Source organism: Anthonomus grandis, chromosome 8, assembly GCF_022605725.1.
Source record: "Anthonomus grandis grandis chromosome 8, icAntGran1.3, whole genome shotgun sequence".
NCBI lineage: Eukaryota > Metazoa > Arthropoda > Insecta > Coleoptera > Curculionidae > Anthonomus > Anthonomus grandis.
In genome coordinates this window covers 32,856,762-32,883,154 of record NC_065553.1, presented here as the reverse complement: position 1 = coordinate 32,883,154, position 26,393 = coordinate 32,856,762, and the positions used below count along the sequence as shown (strand labels likewise).

Genomic DNA, 26,393 nt, shown 5'->3' with positions numbered 1-26,393 from the left:
TATTTTTCAGACGTTTCATAATGGTTTAATTCGTAGGACCGCCGTTTAGAAATTCGAATCAGCCGGCGACATAGTGAACGATAAGAATTAGAATATGTTTGAAATACTTAATTGTTTATAAACTTCTGTATTGTAAGCAGGGAGCATGAGTTTTTAGAAGAACTTTTAAGACCCTTAGTAAACCAAAATTTAATCTTCATTTTTACCTCTTAATCTTCACCAATCAAAAGAAGGTGTATGAAATAGGTCAACCAGCCTACTGTAAAACTGAGATATTGGATGTGCTTTGATCAGTATGACCTCTCACTTATGAAGAGTTGATCTATGGCGAAACTTATTAAAGTTATAGCTACTTAATAATCGGCCCAAGCGAGGCGCAGATACAACAAAGTGACTGCTATCATTATCACATACCTTACACAATACAAACTCATGATCAGACAGAGTAGTATTATCAACTTTACAATATCATTTGGTAAGTTTGAATAGGTTGATCAATGATATATTGACTAAAATTCATTTATAAGAGAGATTAAAGGCTTTCAGAGTCTAAAATAAAAGATCTTGATTAAACAAAAACTAAGTTAATGATGCAGCCCCAAACACGAAATGTCGAATATTAAATTTATTCATGCCATTTAAAAGAAAAAAAGAAAAAATTATTTCAGTACTATATAGAGTTGTTGTTTAAATACGGATCTGGATAGATTTGCTTAAAAGCCTTGGATCTCCTGACATTTATGATGTATCGTACTTCTTAGCCCACCTCTATCTCTGATAAACTATTAATACTTTACCGTAAGTCTGTCGCTATTTGACACATTGTTTTCGTAGAAACAGAGTATATGGTCTTTTTTTATAATTTAAGAAAAATAACAATTTTAATTTTTACGATGATGATATATAATTATTCTTAAGAAATCAAAAGCTTTCAACACAAGTCTGGGTTAAGACGGGAATTCAAAATAAACGGTACATCCCAGAGATGACATTTTTTAATTTCGGATATATTCGATTTTTTTTTAAAATTTGTTGGCGTTAATTAACTATATATGTTTATATGCTATTCGCACTAAATAGAGCTCCATAATTTAATACATAATTTACAATTTTTTCTTCGGTTCTTTATCTTATTTAAAATTCGCTACACGCGTCTAATTTTCCACTTAACGAACTGCTCAAACGATGATAAATAATAATAATAATAAAACGTACTTTTCTCCCTTACGGTTATAACGCTTTTCGCATGACCAACGGGATTTAAAACGGTACGAAATTAACAGAAATAATCGTCAGAACAAGATCACTTTCTATATTAATAGAATTCTGTCAAAAACTTTCCATTTTGAAACTGGCGCGGCTCGCGCTTTAATCGTTCTTCGATCGATTATTTTTCCCCAATCAAGTGATTTCAAGCGATTTATTAATTTGTTCTGTATTAATAATTTTTTTCCGAATTAATATTAAACGGTCATTTTACGCCGTTAACGGTCGAGGTTTCACTTTTCAAATGTTGCAAGCTATTAGCAGATTTATAGTGCTTTTAATATTTTTGCCCCCTTTTTAGTATTCTTGTATTATAGAATCTAAGCATTTAATATTTTTTTGACAAGCAAATATTTTTTTAAATTAAGTTATTAGGTCATTTTTTGCGCACCACATGGAAAAACTGTCCAAGAGAGCGCATAATTTCTAATTCTAGGTTTTTACATACATTTTCGTTTTATATAGGGTCTATCAATTGCTATATTTATTACTAATTAAATAAATGCTAAAAGCAAATTAAATAGAAATACTCTTTTAGGTATCCTTGACTTAATGTACAGTATAACAAATTTATTTGATGACCACCAGCATAACTCTGTCTTGTTTTGTCTACAATGTTTTGCGACCTTAACAAGACTTTTGATTGTGTGAATCATGGGATTCTGTTAAGAAAACTAAAAGCTTTTAAATTTTCCCTAAAAGTGTTGGAATAATAAAATCATATTTGGAAAATAGATCTCAGGCCGTTCAAGGTGGGACTGTGTCATCGGGGGAGGGTGGGGTTAGTATTGGGGTATTTCAGAGCTCTGTTCTAAGACCAATATTTTCCTTGATATACAGAGTGACAAATGGTAATAAGACGATTTTAAATTAATTATAAAAAGTAAGTATGTCATTAATATTGTAACGAAATTCGGGAACACACTTTTATTGTCAACGTCAAAAGCACTAACCTAACTCGCTTTGACTGTCGTTTAATTGTTTCCAAGGTAAAAACTGACTAAACAATTAAAACTGAATGATTTGTCACGAAGCGCGTCCTTTTTAAAACCCGATGGAACAGTTTCGAAATATTTAGAATTATCTTCATTGTTTTTGCCCAAAGAGACCAATAATTTTAGGAGAATACTGACAGTCAAAGCAAGCAAGTATACAAATTCTAGAAAATTAGAACTACAGGGATTTACAATAATATAACCTAAATAACCTAAATTGGGGCCAAAATGGGGCTCTCAAACAAGATGAACTACCTAAAAACTAAACACTATAGATGAAAATAATAAACCAAACGTAAGTAGAACCCTAAAGAAACCCTACGAATCAACTTTAACTACACAATACTAATAAAATTGTACAAAAACTAGCAGAATAATTAACGTATTTACATTTTCATAATAATATGGTGACCATCAAGTTGGATGCAGTTTTCGATCCTTTTTATAAGATCCTAAATAACACGCTCTAACATCGCTCGATCAATAGTCAGGATTTCCTGGCTAATTGCGTTCTTTAACTCGATTAAACTACGAGGGTTGTGACCATATACACAACTCTTTAAAAAACCCCATAGACAAAAAATCATAAACAGGCAGATTTGGTGACTTTGGAGGCCACAACACATCTCCGAAACATGAAATGAGCTTTCGTGGGAACAGGTTGAGGACAACATTCATTGAAGCAATGGCAGTATGTGTCCTGGTAACATCTTGCTGAAAACACACATTCGTTGGGTTGGGTTTTATCCCTTTTCTGCATAGTTGGAACCAAAAAAATTTGGATCATGTAAGCTTAGCATAAGGTCAGCCTCTTCGAAGAAATATGAACCAATAATGCCAGTTGGACACCATACACCATACAATAATAGTTCCGGAACTACTTTAGCTACCGCAACCAATTTTGGGAGGTAAATTATTGTTAGTACGTTTATTCTTTTGAACCTACTAAATAAAAAAAATATTTTCCAGGGGCTTCAGAATCAGGGGGGTATTTGGTAAATTTAGGCCCATTTCTTTAAGACTTTAATTTCTGCCCGTTTGGGCATTAGATTATGATGTTCCTATGCTTTTTACATAAAAAAGGTGCTCTTAGTAAAAGTCGGTAAATATCACCGTTTTTGTGGAAATTGACTGAAACCAAACTAAGATACAGCATATTCTTATCTACAGCAATTAATTATTTTAATAATAATAATAATGCTAATTCATTGCCACTGTCAGTATTTTTTAAATTTGTCACTGTCAGTATTTTTTGCATGATATTAATTCCCTTTTTATTACGGTTAAGTAATGGAAGATTACACTTTTGCTGAATACGCCGATATGCTTTTAATTTATGGGGAAGTTCGATGTAATGGTAGAGCTGCTTCTCGACTATATGAAGAGCGGTTTCCCGAAAGGCGAATCCCAGCTCACACATTTTTTGAAAGGGTCAATCAACGGCTCAGGGAGACTGGCTTCGTTAAAATAAAACGCCAAGATAATGGCGCGCAAAGGAACATCCGAATCCCGGATTTTGAGGAAGAAGTGCTTCAGCGATTTGAAGATAACCCATCAGTAAGTACTCGAGCAGTAGCTGATGCGATGCATGTAAATCATGTTAGGGTATGGAACGTTGTTAATGAACAGCTTCTTCGGCCCTACCACCTGCAAAAGGTGCAATCATTAGGACCCAATGATTTTATGCCCCGTGTGAATTTTTGCCAGTGGTTTCTTGACCGGTGTACAGAAGAACCTCAATTTCCAAAATACCTTTTATTGACGAGGCTTTATTTACAAAAGAAGGCATTTTTAATTCTAAGAATATGTCATGTGTGGAGTGAGGAAAACGCTTGTGGTATTCATTTCAGGAGCTATCAACATAAGTTTTCGGTCAATATGTGGGCCGGCATTGTTGGAGAACGCTTAATTGGTCCAATTATGTTGCTTCCTCGTTTAACGGGAAATACTTATTTACATTTTTTAAGAAATGTACTGCCAGAACTATTAGATGATCTGCCCCGAAATATACGACAGAACTTATGGCTACAACACGATGGAGCGCCAGCTCATTTTTCACTTATTGTCCGCGAGTTTATAAATGAAAATTTTGGAAGGCGCTGGAGTGGCCGCGGAGGCCCTGTCACCTGGCCAGCGCGCTCACCAGATTTGACACCCTTAGATTTTTTTCTTTGGGGGCATATGAAAAGTCTCGTATCTTAAACTCCAGTCGAGTCAGAAGAAGACCTGGTGGCCAGAATTTCCGCAGCTGCTGAAGTAATCCAAACCACGCCTGATATTTTTAACCACGTCAACCTTAATATGGTGCGTAGATACAACAAATGTATCGATCGTGGCGGCCGGCATTTTGAGCAATTAATATTTTAAGTTTATTTTTGTAATACCAATCTTTAATAAAATTTGTTTACGTTTCTAAAATTGTTAATTTGTTGGTTTTTTATTACACTTAAAATCATTTAAACATTTTATGCCTCAAGGTGATAATTAAAGTGACAGTTAATTAATTTGAGTACCAATTTAATAAAGTGGCTACCTTAACTTTTTTTAAACATTTATTTTTTATTTACGCCAGATTTTTTTTTAATTGTTTATTAATAATAATAGGTAATTCATTTTTGTATCTCATAACTTGCTCTTCGTCAATTTTCACAAAAACGGTGATATTTACCATTTACTGACTTTTACTAAGAGCACCTTTTTTATGTAAAAAGTATAGGAACATCATAATCTAATGCCCAAACGGGCAGAAATTAAAGTCTTAAAGAAATGGGCCTAAATTTACCAAATACCCCCCTGATTCTGAAGCCCCTGGTAAATTTTTTTTTTATTTAGTAGGTTCAAAAGAATAAACGTACTAACAATAGTTTACCTCCCAAAATGGTTGCGGTAGCTAAAGTAGTTTTGGAGCTATTAAAAAAAACTAGTTTTTAAAGGTTAATTTCAAAGAGCTCTAGCTCCCTGAGGAAGCTTTTCCGGACCCATGTTTATATGAACTTTTGTTTTTCTTTTGACGTTTTCTATCTGCCCTAGAAATTTGTAATATAATCAACGGAACACCCTGTATTTAGCAATAGTCTCCCGTATTTGGAATACCCTAACCTTTTGATAATGTTTAACTGCAACAAAAAATTTAGGTTTTTATCTAAAATAGAACTGACAAATGTATTGTGTAAAAGAGAAAGTTATTATAAAATTAGCATTAATAATCCAAAAAAGCATCCTCACTTATTGAGAAATAATGTTAAAAAAGTGTCTATTAGGAAGTAGCAATTTAAAGCCCTCAACTTTTACTTTAAATGAAGCAAATATAAAGAACAATGCTTGCTCTTCACACATGGTAAATTATAACCACCATATTTAGCGTTGTTAGCACGGATGTTAAGTGTCTTCTTTTCAGATTTACGACTATTCTTAATGGCGCAAACAATAATTTCGATTTCGTATTAGGAACAAGAATTTTAATACTTTTACTGGACATATGGTATGGATGGTGATTTTCTGCGAAATATCATGTACGGCAAAAAAAATTAAAACAAGGAAAGAATTCCGGAAATAGTGTCTTCGAATACAACTTATATTTAAAATCCTACTAATTATACCAAATCTAGATTAAAAAGGAAATTGCTTCGCTTATGTGTATTAACTGAAAAATCTACCTTCTTATCGGTCTACAGAAATGCAAATAATAATAATAATAATAAGCCTTTGTTTTCAACAGGCAACTTGCACAATAACAGGAAACAGTTGCAAAACAATGAAAAATATAGTTAAAAAAAACACACACAAATAAACCTAAAAGAATGAAAAGAAAAGAAAAAAAGTAAAGTAAAGTAACAGTCTCAATAGTTATCCAAAAAATTAGAACAAATAACTATTAATATGATATAAAAACCCAATTATAAAAGTTTAACAAGATAATCACATATTCAACAAAATTAAATTAAATTAACTGCAATATACCTACTAACTATAACTTAAACACATGGGTCTTAATCCCAAAAGTAATGATCCACCAAGATATCGACAATCACATGAACCGGAGAGAAATTTATATCGCACATGTAACAGATCCGATTAAATATAGCGCGATTTCAACAGGATATTAGTATGAGGCCTTGGCAGAAAGAATGTTAGGGGATGTCTAGCATTAAGCCCAGGCGCCATGAAACGTACACCAGAAAGAAGTACAGGACTATCAATGAATCCATTCAGTAACCCATGCAGGAATTTTACAGAGAAGATTATTCTTTTGAGATGTAATGGATGTAGATTGAAGCGTTCCAATAGTTGCCGATGATCAAACCCTCTTACCGAATATATGCCATCTTGCCTGAAGGCCAAAAACTTAGCAAATCTACGCTGAACAGATTCAAGAAGACCAACATGATTCTGATAGAGCGGGTTCCATATAATGCAGCCAAACGCCAGTTTTGATCTCACAAAGCAACAGAAAAGCAGTCTTAATGTAGATTCCAAAATAAAACTCTGAGAACTTCTAATTATGAACCCAAGCCTTCTCAGGGCTGACTTGACTATATTGTTGAAGTGTGGAACGAATGTAAATTCAGAGTCAAAGGTGATATCAAGATCAGTAATTTGCTCTAATCTACTCAAAATAGTATCATTAATAAAGAAATTAAAATTTAAGAGTGTTTTTGATCTAGAGTAACTGACCACACTACATTTAGCCGCATTCAAGCCTAACCTGTTAACAGCGCACCATACCTCCAATGTATTTAGACAGTTCTGAAGAAAAAGACAATCCTCTAAACCATATACATTTAAATATAGCTTCAAATCATCGGCAAAAGCCAGCCTATGACGAGTGAGTGACTCAATCAAGTCATTTATAAAAAAACTAAACAGGAGCGGACCCAGGTTCGAGCCCTGTGGCACACCCGACGTTACGTTAAAAAGTTTCGATTTAAAGGCCTTATATTCAACATACTAAGATCTACCAATCAAGTAGGAATGAAATAAATTAAATAATCTCCCTGAAAAACCATACTGAGTTAATTTAGGCAGCAAAATATAGTGATTTATCCGATCAAAGGCTTTTTAAAAGTCGGTATAAATAACATCGACTTGAGTATTAACATCAAGTGATTCACAGATGTGGCTAGACAGACAGGATAAGTTAGTAACACAAGATCGCCCGTTAAAAAATCCTTGCTGGTCTACAGAGATGAGTTCTTTTGCGTGACTAAATAGCAACCGATTCAGGATAATTTCGAAAATTTTTGAGAAGTTACAGAGTAATGAGATTGTCCTGTAGTTCACGATTTGATCAGAGTCCCCAGCTTTTAAAATAGGTATTATTTTAGCAGTCTTCCAAATTTCAGGAATTTGTTCTGTTGACAGTATTAAGTTGAAAATGTAGGTCAGCGGATCAGCTAGAACACACCAATGCAGCCTTTAACCAAGAAACTAGGTACACCGTCTACGCCAGATGTTAACTTATTTTTGATTTTTTTACTAGCCAAAATAATCTGGGAAGCATCAACGTTGGAAATGTCAAAGTGGGGCACATTATCAGACGTCGACGAATGGTTAATGAAATTTGATTGTATAAATGCCTCACCAAAGAACAGTGCAAAAGCATCAACTATGTCTTGTGGGTCTTTAACTACCACGTCATCGGGTAGCCTCATCATACCAGGAATCATGGTTCCAGCCTTCTTAGAACCAATAAAATTCCAAAAGCTAGATGGGTCCAAAGAAATATTCCTTTCGGTGTTTGATATATACAACTTATATTCATTGCGTATTTGTAGTTTGATAAGGCGTCTGAAGAGAATGGAATTTATTTTGAAAGAATGGAGAATTGTACATTTTAAAGTCCTTGAAAGCCTTTTCTTTCCTATAATGTTCTTAATCAATTCTCGAGAATAATAATTTGGAAATCTTCTTTTACGTTGCTGCTTAAGAGGAATGTGTGCGGCAAATATGCCATTCAATATATCATATAGGGCTCCACATGCATCATTAACATTAGAGGATAAATACACAGTAGACCAGTCAGCTTCAAGGATCGAGTCATAAAGGAGATGGAAGTTGGCCTTTCTAAAATTAAAAGAATGAGATAAGTTTTTATTAAGCTGAAAATTATGGACACGTTGGCCTGAGTAAAAGAGAGAGAGCCTGACAGTAAAATCAATATCCAGTGCAGGGTGATGCAAATCTTCCAAGACAAAAGGCACGTCACTACGCGAAACAGTACAGGTGATGTTAGATAAAACAAGATCCAATAGTCTGTTATTATAGTTTAGGATGTGATTACACTGAACAAGATTAAAAGTGTTAGCAAAATTATTCACAGCAATCGACTTTTGACTAACATAATTACCTGTAGGTGAATTAATAGAGAAATGAGACACGTTAAAATCGCCCAATATTATTACATTATGGTTTAGCTTTGATATTAAAAGTGTAAACTGATCCAGAAATTGCTCGAAAATTACAGATGTGATAGATGGTGGGATGTACAAAACAATCATGTAAAATATCTGTAACCTAATAGTAAATTTACAGCCAACAACATCGATAGAGGGCGCAATACTGTTACAAAAATCAGACAAACTAATTTTTTCAGACACAATGTTTTTAGAAACTCCACAGAGAATTCCGCCACCAAAAAAGTCTCGGTTTTAGTGTTAAGACCACGAACATTTTGATAAAAACAAATTAAGTGGGCATCACTAGCATGTGAAAATAAAGGCGAATCTAGTTTTTTGCTACAATTCTGGGGGAACCATTGATGTATCTTATATAAAGATTATTTTATACATATTGCTGGGCGTTTCAATAATTGTAAGGATTTATCATTGTTTCCTTCAGTTAATTTCAAAATTTCGAGCTCGTGAGTTCTTGGCGCAGTCCGTAGGTTCTTAGAACCGAAAAAAGGTTTTATTTTATTTGTGATGATTTAGAATCGATAACCTGCCCTTGATTTGGAGAGAGAGCACGATGAAACTACACTTAACATAATTTCAAAAATTTTTACAATTGTCTGCAAAAAAAACAGACAATAACTGCTTTAAACGCCTTAAAAATATTAAACATTTTTCAGGTAGTTTAGTGTAGAATTTTCTTTTAAAGTATAACAAAAAGTAGAATATTCAAAAATTAAAAAAAATACATTTTTAACTGCTTTCAAAATAAAATATTTAAATCTTGTAATATATTCTTTCGGGCGTTTTTGTCTGAGCAAGTTTCTTCAACCCTGGTTTGCATTTTTGGTTTTGCATGTGCCCAACACATTCTCACAATGGGTTCAGGACCAAAAACTTCTGTAAAAGCATTTTGGATGCTCTTTGCACCATCACAAACTAATACCGACGGTTGTAGAGAATGTCCGTATACAAACAAAACCTGTTCTTTTAAACTATTTTAAACTATTTTAAAATCTTCCTAACGCTCGTTTGTCGAAACTCTTAGACATATCGGATGAAATTTTCTATGTTTATCTGTAGTTCCTACAACTAATACCGGGAGCGTATTTACATACTATACTAACTACTACAGCACAGAGCACCCTAGAACTCCGCGGTTCTGCACCGCAGTATAATATGTAGTTGAGAAATGCGCTTATTTATCACTACATACTATACTACGCTACAGAGCATTAAAAAGAAAAATGTTTTTATGTGATTTGTTTGGTGCTGTAAAATTGGTAGTAACACATTTAATTATTGTGTAATTATTATATACAAAATAATTAGTAAATAATTATTAATTATTTTTTCTGGATATTTCGGTATACAAGATAAAGGATGTTTAAATATTTAATGAATATGATGCGACTGGAAAATTTGAAAACAAATACCTAATGTTATGAAGGTGTGTTGTACTCTAAAAATTTTAATAGTGGCTTGTGGGCTTTTAAAGGTACGTAAATACGTACGCGTAAAACGTAATTTCTTTAGTCCATTCCTAAATTTGGTTTAATTTTAAAATATAGGTTTCGCTTCAGAATGTACAAATTTATATTTTTTATTATTAATCTGCTTGTATGGATAATACGGTGGGTGGGGTAAACTTTTCTAAAATAGCGAAAAAATACTCTTATGTTGGTAAAAATGCTCAACATAGCCACACATTGAATCACAAAATACTAATAGTGCAAAAGTTGATTTATATTATTCTGCAATTCATATAAATTAAAAACTCCTTCAGTGGTTAAGCTTGACTACGTTAAGTATTCTTCTGAAGTTTGCTTTAAATTTTTTTGCAATTTCAGAAAAGTTAGCAAGCTGTTTAGAATTAGAAGGTATAACAAGTAAGGATACGACTATAAGAGATTATTTTATTAGATTAATTTTAATAGAAAATTATAGGTATTCAACAAATATTAATTAAAAATAAACACAGGGACTTAACGTAAAATAAAAATAAAATATCTCAGTCTACCAAACTTTATGTTAATATCTTAACTTTATTATCTAATTAGTTGTATTAGTATCTAAATTAGTATTTTATTATAGTTAATTAGCCTAAAATCAACTATTTAAACTTCGTGACTAGAGTTTAAACATTAAACTTAGTAGAGGTTTAAAGAGATTGTGCTAATACCTTAATATTAGCACGCCACTACGAAAGGACTGACATAAGGCTAGTAAATAAAATTTCCATCAAATTTTCTCCTAAATATCTTATATTAAATATAAAAACGGTAATTTTCTTTAAACAACTAAAAACCTAAAACTTATTACTAAGTAAACACACTCATTCCAGCAAGCACTCGAACAAAAATAAATTTTAAATTTAAATAAACACCAAGACAAAGTAATTAACTAAATTAAACCCTTTGGCCTTAATACAAATAGCGTAACAATAATTATTATTGTTTAAAATAAAACACACAAGTTAAAATTACAAGGTACCTTGTTTCTATGTGAAGACACAGAAAAACAAAATCCAATACACTGCTGCTTCCACACTATGTTCAATAGTCTTGTCCTCGGTTCAGTAACAGCCTCCTCACTAGTTATTAAAACTGTTCATGGAAAATGTCATAAATGTTGACTTTTCTGTTCACAACTTTATATTCTTACGAAGCGCCCACAAAATAATATGCTTTAACTTAAAGGCAATTTAATAGCTAGTTTACAACGCTTTTAACTGCAACGCTCAATTTTGCAACATAAATTTGCTTTTTATTTAAATTATTAAATACAGGAAACAGATCTTTCCCATTTAAAGATATGTACGGGAAAGGTTTGCACCATTTCCGTCAAAAGACACAAACTGTTAACTAACTCTTTAAGATCAACTTATGTGAAACAAAATTAACATCGACTTCGATGTTTTGGGTTTTTGATTTTACGTCGCTGGCTGGACGGAGCAGAGATCTTGCCTGGTTCGCATTTATCGTCATACTGGGTGTGGTGCGGGGTAAATTTCGTGTCGCCGCGGCTTGATCGGGGCAAGACAGACCCAGACACCAATTCCAGGTATCGGAGAGTTTTTGTAGACTGTAGTTATTATTTGAGACAAATTTAATTTGTCTGTGTTGAGAAATTGATTTCGCAACATCAACTTTTTAATGAGATTTGGCGATTGCAGTCAACAGCTTGATTCAGTGACCTTGAAACCGTACGTCTTCGGATGATTTATTTATTTTTTGCTGGTCTTTCTGCCTGAATTCTTTTTGATCCAGATGTCATTCCAGGTCTTTGCAATCTTCTACTTGTGGACGTAGGCTGTACTTTAATTATTTCTCCACGACAAATATTCTTCATTCTACTAAAGAGATTTAGCAGCTCCTATGAGATTTTTATTTTTTCTAATGTGTTGTTCAGTTTCACCACCATATTTGTTGCTTCAGGAGTCGAGTCTCTTTTAACCATATGTACGAGATTTAAAAAATGTTGACTTAATTGTTCTACTGCAACTTCTTTTCTCTTAAGTATATCATCTGGATGTGAAGATGATAAAGTCAAATTTGGAACCATATCTTGTTGAAAAAACGTAAGTGTGTCATCTTTTTCTTTACTGTTATTTTCATTTGTGATCACTTCTATATTAGGAGTATCCTATATCATATCTTCAAAAAACATGTATCAATATTTTCCTCTAGGGCTATTTCACGGCCGTCTCTACCTTCAGGCCGTGAAATAAAGAGATCCGGCAACACGGCATAGTTGTCTATCTCCCGGCTTTGTTCCCCACTATTCAGTGTTATTATTTTGTAGGGGTGGTAAGATCAGTTCCTTTTTGGGATCAGGTGCACCTGCTCCAGTTCCGGCTGTGAACCTAGCTCCGTTAATCAGGTGCAGGTGCACCGGGCTGAACCAAGATTCGAACTATGCTTTTTATTTTTATGACCCTCTCCTATTTACTGTTTCGACCTTTTAGTGTTATAGTTAAAATTAATAAAAATAAAAGATTTTTAAATAATATTCACATGAGTAAGGTATTATTATTATTAACAAAAATTTTACATTCTAAATTCTATGTCTATGATTTCTATGTTCAATTATAACTAATCATCCTGTTATTCCTGTTAGGTAGGTATATGTAATGTAATATGTCTGAATTTATGAAAGCAAATAGTTCAAATCAAATACCCCTTTTAAGAATTTAAATGAATATTATTACTATGATACTATGTACTTATACTTATTATACTATAATAACTTATATATTTCTGCTTGGCTTTGGTATTGATATCCCGATTCCCGAGAGGATCAAACCATTGAAATTGTATGTTTGGCTGTTTTGCTGTTCTGTTCGACAATCTGCGGTTAGATGGCGGCAACTGCACTGTAATCTTTTATGTAGGTGCACGCCGGATTCGTTTCGAACCGGTTCAAGATCTGACGTTACACTAACAAATCCGTAGTGCACCTACACCTGGGTATTATAGGTTTTGGGATCAGGTGCACCGCTCCGAAATGGCGAACTAGGTCCAAAAGAGCAGGTGCAGGTCTTTTATACCATCACTATTATTTTGGTTATAATTTATCGGGTCGAGAGCCGGGGATTCTGCTGAAAAACTTGTTGTATTTTGAAAGTTTTATTTTTATTATTATAAGTTTTATTTGTCTTTTAATAGTTTAATACTTTAATATCGGTAATAAGTGTTTGTGATCTTTCGCGGTTACCTCTAAACAGCTGTGCATGTCCATTTCAACAGTAAAGTCCCATTGTTTTGTTTACTTTCAAATAGGCTTATTTACATTTGTTTTTCTTTGGTTTTTAGTGCGGTTTTAAAACATTATCCCTTCCTAGTTACCTACCTAAGTGTTGCTTAAAGCCGTGTACTTATACCTACCCATCCCTAGTTTGCATTCTTTGGTGTAGTCATTTAGGAAAACATTGGCAAAAGAAAGTATATAGGTCAACTTGAACTTGAGATGAAGTTTTATTATAACTAGGTCAGTGTGTGTATTAAAGTTAAAAAGGGCTAAAGGGGTAAAAACCATTCACGGAGCTAACTGGTCTCCCAGTCAATATTCGGTGTAGTGTGTGGGATTCACTTTCAAGAAGGCGATATCATTAAAGAGGATATTTTTTTTATTGCCGGATGGGACTGTAAAGAAAATTCCAACAAAAGCCAAACTTAAACGTGATGCCCAGTGGCGAAGCGTGAACTTTTTTTTCGGGTAGACAAACAATAAAAATCGTTAATTAGAAAAAAATGTATATTCAATATTATTCACTTTAATGAAATAGAGAATGAAAGCGCATGAAATATTAAGTCAAAGAGAAAAATTATGTAGTGATATAAAAACGAAAAAAATAATTACTACTTACAAAAAACAAAATATAATAGTTCATAAATAACCACTAAAAAAACCTTTTCTATACACCCAAAAATAAAAATACTAATTATTAAATTACTATAGCACGAGCCCCCACCAAATGTAGATTCATCAAAACGAAACAAAACTGAAGATGTATTGCGGCTGACCAGATCAAGCGTGTCCATAAACAATAACCCTCAACAGCATAATAAAATAGCTGGTCGACTTCGATAGACAAAAGCTCGAATCGACGTGTTCAAGGCAGAACGGCACAAGCGCCAAAAATTCAAAAATCGGTTATTTACGTCAAATTAAAGCGGCTTTTATTCCGCATCTAATAACGTTTGAGACTTATGCCACAAAAAATCCGTTTGGTTGTGAAATGCTTTTAAAATTTGCACAAACGCCAAGAGTTCCCCTCCACCCACTTTTGTTTGGCATAAGCGCCAGACGGTCATAAGCTTTACACAGGTGCCTGCGTGCGTGTTTATCGGCAGTTTTTGTAAGCTAAAGGTAGATTTAAATTGTTTTTTAAACAAAAGGATTTGACAGACTAGTAGATAAATCTAATTATAATAACAATTATATCTGCCTAATCACTCAAATCTGATTTTAAAAATGTGGCGTTTATGCCAATTTGCATGCAGTACTTTTTGTTTAGCACAAGCGACATTACACCTATGCTATTCAATGCAAATGATTTAATGCTTTTTTTCGCCTTAAAAGGTTTTGTCCTAGAAGTTTTCGGTATTTAATGTATATAAATTACCAAAAAGATTAATTTTTAACTAATGGTGTTTTAGTTTCTTGCTACAATCATGTAATATTGTGTGTTTTATAAATGGCGCTTATGCCTTTTATGCTATACTATCGATTTTTTTTGTTAATTTTTAGAAATGTATCATTCAAGAACACAAAAGCTTTTAAAACTTGCAAAAAGCAATAAAGAAGATGATCCTAATGCTAGTTGGCAAAAGTCGTCAAATGTTGAATTGGATAATAGCATGCTGGTAGAGGTCCTCGATGAAGTTTGTCCCCTCGACGCAGCTTTGAAAGAGGATGTGATAATTTTGGAAAACACCAATGAAATTATAAATAGTTTGGGACCAAGCCCAGAAGTTATTGCAGAAAAAAATGCCAGTGCGGAAACTAGTTATCAAATTCCTTCTGAAATGATATTTCATAACGAGTTAGATATCTTGGACTTTCCATTAGACTTTCTTACTGTTGATAAAAGTTTAAGTAATACTATATCTAGTATAAACAGTTTAAGCAATATTAATGCCACAACCAGTGCCAGAATTGAGACTGATTTTACTACAGATTCTGATGAAGACTATGAAATTGAGGAAAATACGAGCAGTTCCGAAAATGAAGAAGAAGACTTTGAAAAACCTAATAAGAAAAGAAGAGTCCAATATTTTCCAGACGAAAATGATAAAGAAAATAGCAGTGACTTTCAGAAAGAAATAAATGAAGGCAATCCAGCTATTTCAATAAAGATTAAGAAGAACTCAGTCAGCAAACGAGAGGAACGCAAGAAACAAAAAGATTTGGCATTGAAATACTTAAGCACTTCAGGAAAATTAATTTGTGAAAGAAAATGAAGGAAAACCCGTGCAGAAATAAAAATAGCTGCAAAAATGATTGTAATTTATTTTCTGAAGAAAAAAGAAAATCTATATTTGATTTTTTTTGGGGCTTGGCAAGTAGTGACAAGCAGAAACGATTTATTAGTGATTGTACTTCGGTTTGTTCAATTAAGAGACGGCGTAAATCAAAAAATTTAAAAAATAGAAAAATGACAGTGGAATATAGTATACTAAAAAATAGTATACCAACACGCGTTTGCAGGCAGTTTTTACTTGCAACTTTATCTGTGACCGTGTGATTATTGAGAACTGTTTTAAATAATAAGGAGTATGAAAAATTTCCACAGCCTGATCAGCGAGAAATCCATGTACCGTCTAACAAGACTAAAACCAAACTTGTTCAACACTTTAAGGAATTTGGTAATTCTTTGCCAGCGGTGCCCTCGCATTATTGCCGAAGATCATCTTCAAAAACATATCTTCCTGCTGATATAAAAAGCTATAATAACCTTTACAAAATGTATGTTCTTACTGAACAAAAAAATAATCGCCAGTTTTTAAAAAAGGGAAAATTTTTGAATTTGTTAAAAGAAAATTACAACATTGGAATTCACGTCCCAAAAAAAGATAAATACCTAAAATGCGAGAGATTTAAGAATTTAGCGAGGAGTTGAAGACTGAAGCAGAGACCAAAAATTATAAGGAGCATATCGAGGAAAAGGATACAATTAAGCAAACTTTCCTAGAGGAACAAAAAATGTCAGGAGAAGAAAACTCATATTTAGTAGTAAGTTTTGATCTCCAGAAGGTATTAGCTACTCCTCATGGAGATAATATGCTGTTAGGTTTTTCCCGAAAATATGCAGTTTATAACTTGTCTGTTTATGAATCGACTACAAAAAAAGGCTATTGTTACTTATGGGAAGCAAAAAATGCATAAAGGGGTAGTAACGAAATTTGCTCAAACTTGTTACACTATTTAAAATACGTAGATAGCACTGCTAAATATAAAAAAATATCAATGTACTGAGACAATTGCTAAAATAATAAATAAAAATAAGTTTTTATTTTTAATGATTAGATATTTTTTAAATCATTCTATTACCGTCGAAGAAGTGTCTGTTACTTATTTAATTGCAGGCCATACCTACATGCCTGTAGATTCAATACATGCAGTCATTGAAAAGAATATAAAAAATAAAATAGTACAAGCGCCATCTGAATGGCCCACTATTATTCGTAATGCCAGAAATAATCCAGAACCTTATATAATTATCAAGCAAAAATTCTCAGATTTTCTGGACTTCAAAAGCATTAATTTTGAAAAAGCAAGTAAACTAAAAATATCGGAATTTAAAAAAGCAGTTTTTTCTAAAATTGATTATAATGCTAGGGTTTTTTACTCTTTTAAAGAAAACAAAGAAGAACTAGTCTTTTTGAAATTAAAATCAGGTAATCTTAACGCAGCCTATAAGGAGGAAATACCAAAATACGAGTATTATTATTATATAAGATTAACTAATCTGTTTTCATTTTTCATATGAAATACCTACTTAGGTATATTACCATTTTTTTAAGAATTTGTTTTTTTTAACTAGTCCGTTGTAAAATATGAGTATTATTATTATTAAACTATGTATGTAGTATGTATTATAAACCAAATTATTTTCCAAAAAAAACTGTTTTTTTTAATTTTTTATAAGAAATACTTGTAATTATGTTACAATTTTTTAAAATAAATATGTATCTTATGATACAACAATGTTCTTTTATAAATTATATTCAAAAGTAATTTGTGTTTTTAATTGGCATAAAAACCAAAAAAAACAAATTTGTGTTAAAAAAGTGATTTGGCACATCTCCAGATAAGCGCCAATTTACACAACCATTAACAGACATGTTTTGGCACAAGCGACTATTTCATTTTGGCATAAACACCATAAGTCAGTAACGTTTGGCATAAACACCAAAAAATCCTAATTTTTAAGATTACAGCTTTACTTATCAACTTAAGACAAAAAAAATTTATAAAAAAAATTAAGAACAAAAAATACTTTTTTTTAGTAACAAACATAATGCTTTAAAAAAATAAATACGAATGTTACACGGTTTTTTGTGTCTCCTGAAAAATTTGTAATTTGGCGTTTGTGTCGTTCTGCCTTAAACACGTCGGAATGTCTTTCGCGCGAGTAAATTTTGCATACGTAATAGGCTGAATGCTGATGCGGCGGGACCTCTGTAGCCTGCTTGATGCGTATTTGGTTCAATTATATGCTCCAAATTTCGGAAGACAAATATCAATGTGTCTTCCTGGGGCTCGTATACATTAATTGGGTGTCAGCCCTGTATTTTTATCTTAATCGGTGCGGCAGGCGGGGCGCGCCTTCGGATTAATCATGTTTAGATACTATATAATATTAGTAAAGATAGCGATTACGTTCTGTGTTAGTTTTTTTTTTAATTTTAATTCAACAATTACATGAAATAATTACGTGATAAATTAATGACAAATAACTGGATAATTTTGGGTAGACAGTGTCTACCTTGTCTATTCGTACGCTTCGCCACTGGTGATGCCCTTCCATCCAATTTTCCTAACTTACCATCTCATTTATCAAAAAAAGTGCCACTTCCTAGAAAAAGGCCAGACGAAAGAGAAAGTGAAAAGCAAGAATGACGATCTTGCTTTTGAATTAAATGACCAGCTTGAAAAATTTGATTTAATTAATGGGTTTGAAGACTTAGTTTTTAATTATTTAAAAAAATATCTTATCTGATTCATGGACAATAAAATTAGAAAATAAGAGCAAGATTTACTTTTATATGGTTGATTTTACTGTGTCGCCAATAAATATTTATTCTGAAATTTCTGTTGACAATAATATGTATGTTAAAGTGTTTGTACATAAGTCAAAATTAACATTTAATGATTTAAATTGGATCCTACCTTTTGATTTAAAATTAAGTACATGGTCCCATCAGCTGGAGAATTTACTAGTTAGGTATAAAGTTTCAATAACCATAGAAAAAGCTGAGGATAACACATTTGAGTTTTTCATTGGAAAAAAGTTTGCATTTTTTAAATGAGGCATCCAAAAAACTGGTTGCGATTTCTGATATTCAGTCGGATAGCTTTAATACCGACTATGACCCACAAGAGCGGACACAGAAGTGTAATAATTTAAACAACATTTTATCACTTTTAATTAATCAAGTTAAATTACTAATTTTAAAAAGGAAATGATACACCTTTGATACTATAATTATGGCATTTATGTTATATACACTTTCCCCAAGTGCATATAATTTAATGAGAGATTATTTTAATTTACCCACGAAAAGATATCTTCAATACCTCTCTTCCAGTTTAGATGTGGCCCCAAATAGTTACCCTAATCCGACTTAAAATGATAAAAGTACCAATGGGTATTTGAAATATTTATCTGACTTTTTAAAAGATCAAGAAAAAATTGTTGTTCTCTTAGTTGATGAGGTATATGTTACTAAAAGATTAGATTATAGAGGAAAAAATTTAGTTGGTGTCGCCTCTAATGACAGTTCATTGGCAACAACTATTTTGACCTTTATGATATGTTCTGCTTTTGGAAATTTTTGTGAAATTGTTAAATTATTACCAGTACACAATATAAAAGGTTCTGAAATGATACCAGTCACCAAAAACGTAATTTCTTTAGTACAAAAATGTGGTTTTACTGTTTTAGACATAATAACAGACAACCATAGAATTAATCGGTCAATGTTTTCAAATTTAACAAATAATTTAACACATTTTCCGAACCCTGACATTCCCCAAAATAAAATATTTGTGAGCTATGATTTTGTTCATATATTTAAAAATATAATAAATAATTGGCGGAATTTAAAAAATGATAAGAATACTTTTGTATATCCCGAATTTGACAATTTCAATCAAATAAAGTATGCTAAATTTCAGGACATTAAAGACATCTACAATAAAGAACAAAATCTAGTAATAAAAAAAGCATTTAAACTTAACTATAAAACAGTTTATCCTAACAATCTTGAAAGGCAAAAAGTGTACTTAGCAGACAATATTTGTGATTATTCTACTATTTCTTCATTAAAAGAATATAATTTACATGATACGGCTTCCTTTTTAGAGATTATAAGAAATTGGTGGAATGTTGTTAATAATACAAGTACAATTAAACACATAATTAAAAAAAATAAGTGGTGTGCTCCTTTTTATAATATGAATGATTTTCGCATTGAATTTTTTAAAAAGTTCATCTTATAGTTAGATATATGGCAAAAACTTAATTTTAATGGTAAATTAACAAAAGATACTTATTCAGCCCTTCGGCATAGCACTTGTGTTTTGTTAGAAATAATGGAGTACTCCTTTGAAAAGTTTGCAATCTCTTATATTTTACCTGGCAAATTTACAACTGAAAAGTTAGAAAAAAGGTTTGGTAAATATAAGCTGTTAGGTGGAAGTAATTACAATATGAGTTTCAATGAAATAATAAATGCAGAAAAAAAAAGACTTAAAAATATTTTGCGGAAGGCTACTGGTAGCTCATTTTCACTCTCCGAAATACAGAAACATACTGAAAACTGTTGCAATGAAAGTGATCTTGATTGGTTACTGTCACAAAATACTGACTGTGTCAAGTTTTTACATATACTTTTTTTTAGATTTTTACTTTTTTTCTGCCAACCACCATGGGAAAATCAAATTTAAATCCTTTAGATATCTTGAAAAATTCTTAGACCTCTATCTTACACTTGGCAACACTGCATAAGAGAGCTGTTCACGGCCTGACAAGTAGAGGAGGCCGTGGCTATTTTAGTTATGATAGGTACTATTGAATTTAATCTTTTTGTTATGAATACTAGGTATCATCTCTTTTATTTTGTTTTATATAAAATAGACCTAATAAAATATTGAATGATTTCTTACTGATTAACAATGGTGTTCGTATAAACTCCTTATAGGTAACATGTCCAATCTATGGTAGATAATATTAGGTAGATGAGTAAAATAAAAAGAAAATAAATAATAATTTGTATATTCTTTTACATTCTGTCTCATTAACACACAAAAATATACTTCTTCAAGTCTTGAGGTTTTGCTTTCATATTTTAAGCAAAAGTAATTGCTTTATTTTTATTTATTAGACCCTTTAAATTTCAAATCTAAACTAAATAGATAGCATCTAATTAAAATCTAACAATTTATATGTTCTTATTTAGATACATACTTTGTATTCATATACATTAAAATAAAAAACCTAGCTTAGAAACAAAGCACTATCGAAATTCCCAAAATACAACACACCTTCATCACATTGTTTTTAAATTTTAAAGAAGCATTGTATTCATTAAATATTTTAACACGCCTCATCTTGTATATTAAAATCACCAACAAAAATGAAACAAAAACCAGTAATAATTATAACACATTTATTCACTCTGTTACTACCAATTTTACAGCACCAAACAAATCGCATAATTTTTACACGAAAAACATTTTTCTTTCTAATGCTCTGTAGCGTAGTATAGTATGTAGTGATAAATAAGCGCATTTCTCAATTATTACATATTATACTGCGGTGCAGACGCGCCGAGTTCTATGGTGCTCTGTGCTGTAGTATAGTATGTAAATACGCATACCGGGAAGCGTATTAACCGACCATCTAGTGTTAAGACCGTAATAAGGATTCATCGACGCTGATTGGTCAAGATTTGAGTATCGATTAGGTAGGTAAATGAATTTTGGAGTGAACATCTAATTTAAGTTTTTTATAGTTGAATTTTAACTATTTTGGACTAATTTTCGTGATAAATTTCAATTAAAAAAACCAAATAAACTATAAATAAAACAATTTAGTGCCGTATAAAGTGTTTGTGCCCATTACATGATTAACTATTTGTGTACCTGTGTTAATATGACGAGAAGTGTTCTGTTTAGTTATATTTTGGGTTTTAGGGTGAATCACATTTTGTTTCTTTTATTTTTTCTTATTATAATCAATAAACATTTACAAATTGAATAGTATGAGTTTTATTTTAGGGGTTGTACATTTAAATAATTATTTCTCTTAATCTTTATGATTTTGTGGGCATAAGATTGCATTAATCAATTTAATTTCAACTATAACTAGATAAATTTAATCATTCATAAAAAAAACTGTAACACTAGGTACTACTTTCATCTGCTCGTGATCCGTATTTTTGATGTAAAGATGTAGATATTGTGAAATTTTATAAAAAATATAATGTTTGATTGATTGTGGTTTTTTAACAACTTTTTATGAAGAATGAAATTTTGAGTTTGACAATGATCAAGAATGTTACGTTGTAAAGCGAGTGAAAGATCCTTCTGTCAGTAAATAAATGATTTATTTTGTTAAACTTGTAAGAAACTGTATAAAAAGAATAAATAAAATAAAGTTGTTATAATATCGAACTTCTTTATTTCATACATTGAAAATAAAATATAAAATAAGGTAGATAACTCTGGCACATTGCAAAGATACATAACAACACAGAAGGTAACATTGGGTTTGATTAACAATCTTATTTTCATATTAGAAAAATTATCAATACACAAAAAGGTTAGCATCTACCAATTTATTGATTAGTTACCTACCATGAGATTTGGCACGGGGTAAATTTGCCATAATATTTTTATGTAAATTTCTTGGCCTTTTTTTAACTCTGTTAGACTTAAATTTTGTTGGAGGGCGTCCAGCAGCTATTTGAGCCCTTGGTGACTCCATTTCTTCATCGTGCAATAGAAGTTGGTTGAACGCGAATAGCTGCACCACCTTTGAAATTCCGCGACACCTGAGCTACCGAAGTTCAAATATAGAAATGGTCTAAAAAATTTAAATCAAATAAAATTATATATATATAATTATATAAATACCTAAGTAGGTACAGCTGCCACACATACCTCTTTTGATACCCTAAGTAATCTTAAAACACTACTTGTATTAATATTGTGGTTGTGCTCAATTTTAAATCTCACAACTGCACATAGTGGTGGAGATCTAGCCAAATATTTATCACTGCGGCGAGTGTTAACAGTATTCAATTTGATTTTAATATCCAATGCAGCGCTACATCCAGTATTTCTTTCTGTTTTCTGGTGGATGGACTTATGTTTACAACTGTGATGACATAACCAAGCTTTGTGAAACACTATTCTAAAAGGATATTAGTAAGGTAAGGAATGCGTATAAAAAAATCGTTAAAAAAATACAAAAAGCCAAATTAATTCGTATGCTGTCAAGCACCTACCCATAGACCAGGAATAATATAATGCACCTACCTTTGTGAAGAAGGTACATTATGATGTACGATCCAATTTGTTTTGGTTATGTCGCTAAATACCAACAAAAATGCTTGAACCTCTTCTTCAGAATTAACGTTGGCCCGCAAAGTAGCACATGCTTTTTCGGACTTCTCTAGCACAACACAAAAGGTTTCATTTAGTTTCGTAATTACATTTGTTAAATCATACATTTTGAGATTTTAAAAACAACAACAACACCCTACAACGCCGAACAAACGAACCACGAACACGAGTTCGAGTTTAAGAGTTTTAAGTATCGACATACGTCTAATACGTCATCTCAAATTAAATTTGACCAATCAGCGTCGATAAATCCTTATTACGGTCTTAACACTAGATGGTCGGTGAATACGCTACCGGGAACCCTTGCCAAATTATTATAGTCTGGCAAGTGGATCTGAAACAGCGGCAGGAATGTGGGCCAAAATATTCAACGTTGCCACGTTTAAACTCAAAACGTAATTGTGCGGGACTTACTTTCTAATAATATGCAATATAAGATTTTTTACAATCACAAGATATAGAGGGTAAAATGTTAAGAATTATAATCTAAATAGTTATTCCATTTTGGCTTTAATACGCAATTGTTTTACCATTAAATATGGTACAATTAAATGTTTGTCCAAAAAATGGATCATGTTTAGTAAATCTGGCAACATTACGTTCAACCTCTACATTCCTACTTCTACTCCTCTACTTTTTGTCTAATAGGGGTCAGCCATTATGAACCTGAACGCTTGTGATTGGTTTCCCTCGCCGCACGTGTTTTTGTTATGAATGATTTCGACAGTTCATTGGACAGCGTCTTTGTCACCTGTTTACAATGACAGTGGCGTAGGTTTTATCGTTGATTTTTGGATTTCCTTTTATTTTATATGTTATTTATTATTTTGTTTTATTTGTGGCTATTAATTAAAAAAACTGATATTAGTGTTGTGTATACCTATAAGTAGGTAGTGTAATTTTCGTAGGTTTGTAGTTTCACTGTTTTATTACTTACATGAAATACCTAATATTAAATTTTTTAGTTTGTTTTATTATTGTCTGCATATACAGGGTGTCAATTTGAAAACTTCCCACTCCTATTATCTCAAAACGGGTTAGGTTTTTATAAAATCGCTAGGACACGTCGATTTTATTATCGAGGGGGAACAATTTTTATGCAGAAATCACTTCGCCTCTTTCAACCCCCTACCCCCCAGAACCTCCCTCTCAAAAATCTTAAATGGCAATAGGGGTTGAGTGATACCTCATTTGAAAGAACTTTTTATTCTCTACATTTTGGCACCTTATTTTTTAAATTTGAGTGCTGCGTTGCCAAGTTAGGGTTATTTAAACATTGTTAAATTAGTTATTATTAAACATTATTCCTGTAAGTGTTTTAATTACGTTAAAGCTATGATTTGCATTGAAACATGTTATTTAGGTTAATATTATTTTTACTAAACATTTGCAGAGCCGTTACAATTATGGTCTTTACAAAAGCACGCCTAAAATTTATTTTATTAACACATCTACTTTAAGAGGTGTTCAAAGTGTTCTCCATTATTCTCCAAACAAAAATAAAGTCTATTCTCAAATTCTTCCCGAACATTCTGAAATACCTCTTCTGGAATAGCCCTACTTGCCTCTGTAATTCTTCTTTTTAAATCTTCGATATCATCAGGCTGAGTTTTGTAAACAACCGATTTTATGTGCCCCCATAAAAAAAAATCTAACGGCGTTAAGTCTGGTGACCTAGCAGGCCATTCTATCGGTCCCCTTCTACCAATCCATTGGTTAGGGAATCTGTTATTCAACCACTCCCGCACTGGCCGAAAATAATGCGGCGTAGCTCCATCTTGCTGAAAGTGTAGTTCGTTTTCTTGCAAAATGTTACCAACTTGATTTTCCAGTTCAGTTGGTATCAAAGGATCAATTACATCTTCAAGTAGGTGTAAGTAGAGCTCTCCAGTTAAGTTTTGTTCAATAAACAACGGTCCTATAACAGCATTTCCAAGAATACCGGCCCAAACATTAATTTTTTGTGGCCGCTGTGTAGCACCCTCTCTGAAAATGTGGGGATTGTCCTCACTCCAGTATCGACAATTCTGTCTATTGACATGGCCGTTTAGGAAAAAGGTACATTCATCACTGAAGCAAATGTTGCTTACCACAATTGCACGAGTGTTTATTAAGTTGGACATAATTTCGCAAAACTCTATTCTCCTATCAAAATCGTCCTCATGAAGTTCCTGTAAAATTTGCATCTTGTACGGATGATATTTATGTAACTGTAATGCTCGTCGTACAGTTTCATGTAACATTCCAGTTAGACGTGCTACTGTACGGAGAGAATTGGTGGGTTCTGCAACGAATGTTCCCAAAATCTCTACTTGAGCATCTTCGTTTAAAACACGCCGACTTGCCCTTTTTTTGTTTCCAACTGAACCCGTTTCATTAAATTTAGCTACTACGTCCAAAATGTATCTGTGACTTACATTACAATTAGGATTTCTATTATTAAAAACTTCTGCCGTTCTTTTTGCGCATCTTCCTTGCTCGCCATAAATAAAAATCATTTCAATTCTTTGCCTAAGCGTGTATACCATAGTAACTAACAATAACACACAAATTATCGAAATAAATTTTAACTGATTTAAATACCTAGTGACATTGACTGGTAGGAAAGTTCACTAAATACTATTTTAAATTTCGGATCATATCATCGAACTGTATTGAGACGAATTCCATTGCAAACGAAAATAAACAAAAAAGAAAAAAAATTAAATGTTTATCTTTCATGACCAAAAGAATTTGTCGGATTGATAAACACTTTCAGTGAGAAATGCACCGGTTCGCTTTATGGTCAAACACGTTCCAATAGAAATCATAGCTTCAACGTATTTAACTTACAGGAATAATGTTTAATAATAAGTAATTTAACAATGTTTAAATAACCCTAACTTGGCAACGCAGCACTCAAATTTAAAAAATAAGGTGCCAAAATGTAGAGAATTAAAAGTTCTTTCAAATGAGGTATCACTCAACCCCTATTGCCATTTAAGATTTTTGAGAGGGAGGTTGTGGGGGGTAGGGGGTTGAAAGAGGCGAAGTGATTTCTGCATAAAAATTGTTCCCCCTCGATAATAAAATCGACGTGTCCTAGCGATTTTATAAAAACCTAACCCGTTTCGAGATAATAGGGGTGGGAAGTTTTCAAATTGACACCCTGTATACGATATTATAATGAATAAATTCACTGAGGGTAAGGTCCTTCATAGTCAAACGAGGGAAGTGATAGCAAACGTTTACAGGTAAGTAATAATAATTTATTTAAAAAAAAGTGAAATACATTGTGCCTCTTAAAAAACTTACAAAAACAGTAGTTTATATTATATTTTATTGCTTTTTGTATACCAACTATGCATTCAAAATGTTGTTATTAGGATTTGCGATAAAGAAGCTG

The 26,393-nt window shown here is 32.2% G+C and overlaps 2 protein-coding genes across 3 annotated transcripts in view; both read right to left on the bottom strand.

The window, feature by feature from the left end:
- LOC126739043 (uncharacterized) overlaps positions 1-26,393 on the bottom strand; it is a 165,074-nt gene that overhangs the window by 53,509 nt on the left and 85,172 nt on the right. The window lies entirely within an intron of this gene.
- LOC126739061 (uncharacterized) lies at positions 22,221-23,247 on the bottom strand. 2 transcript variants are annotated; one of them, XR_007661527.1, is made up of 3 exons: positions 22,922-23,247; positions 22,517-22,796; positions 22,221-22,466 (listed from the first exon to the last, which is right to left on the bottom strand). XR_007661527.1 is itself a non-coding variant. In XM_050444584.1 (3 exons), exons 1-3 carry the CDS (start codon positions 23,113-23,115, stop codon positions 22,440-22,442), a joined length of 474 nt encoding a protein of 157 aa, XP_050300541.1. In that variant the 5' UTR covers positions 23,116-23,247; the 3' UTR covers positions 22,221-22,439. The 2 variants fall into 2 exon arrangements, 1 of the variants encoding a protein (XP_050300541.1); XM_050444584.1 differs by having other exon boundaries at positions 22,544-22,796.

Coding starts and splice junctions, on each gene's coding strand:
- LOC126739061 (XM_050444584.1), bottom strand. CDS start 23,115: ATGTATGATTTAACAAATGTAATTACGAAACTAAATGAAACCTTTTGT. Junction 22,797..22,921: donor AATGTACCTTCTTCACAAAG/GTAGGTGCATTA, acceptor ATATCCTTTTAG/AATAGTGTTTCACAAAGCTT. Junction 22,467..22,543: donor TACTTAGGGTATCAAAAGAG/GTATGTGTGGCA, acceptor TAAATTTTTTAG/ACCATTTCTATATTTGAACT.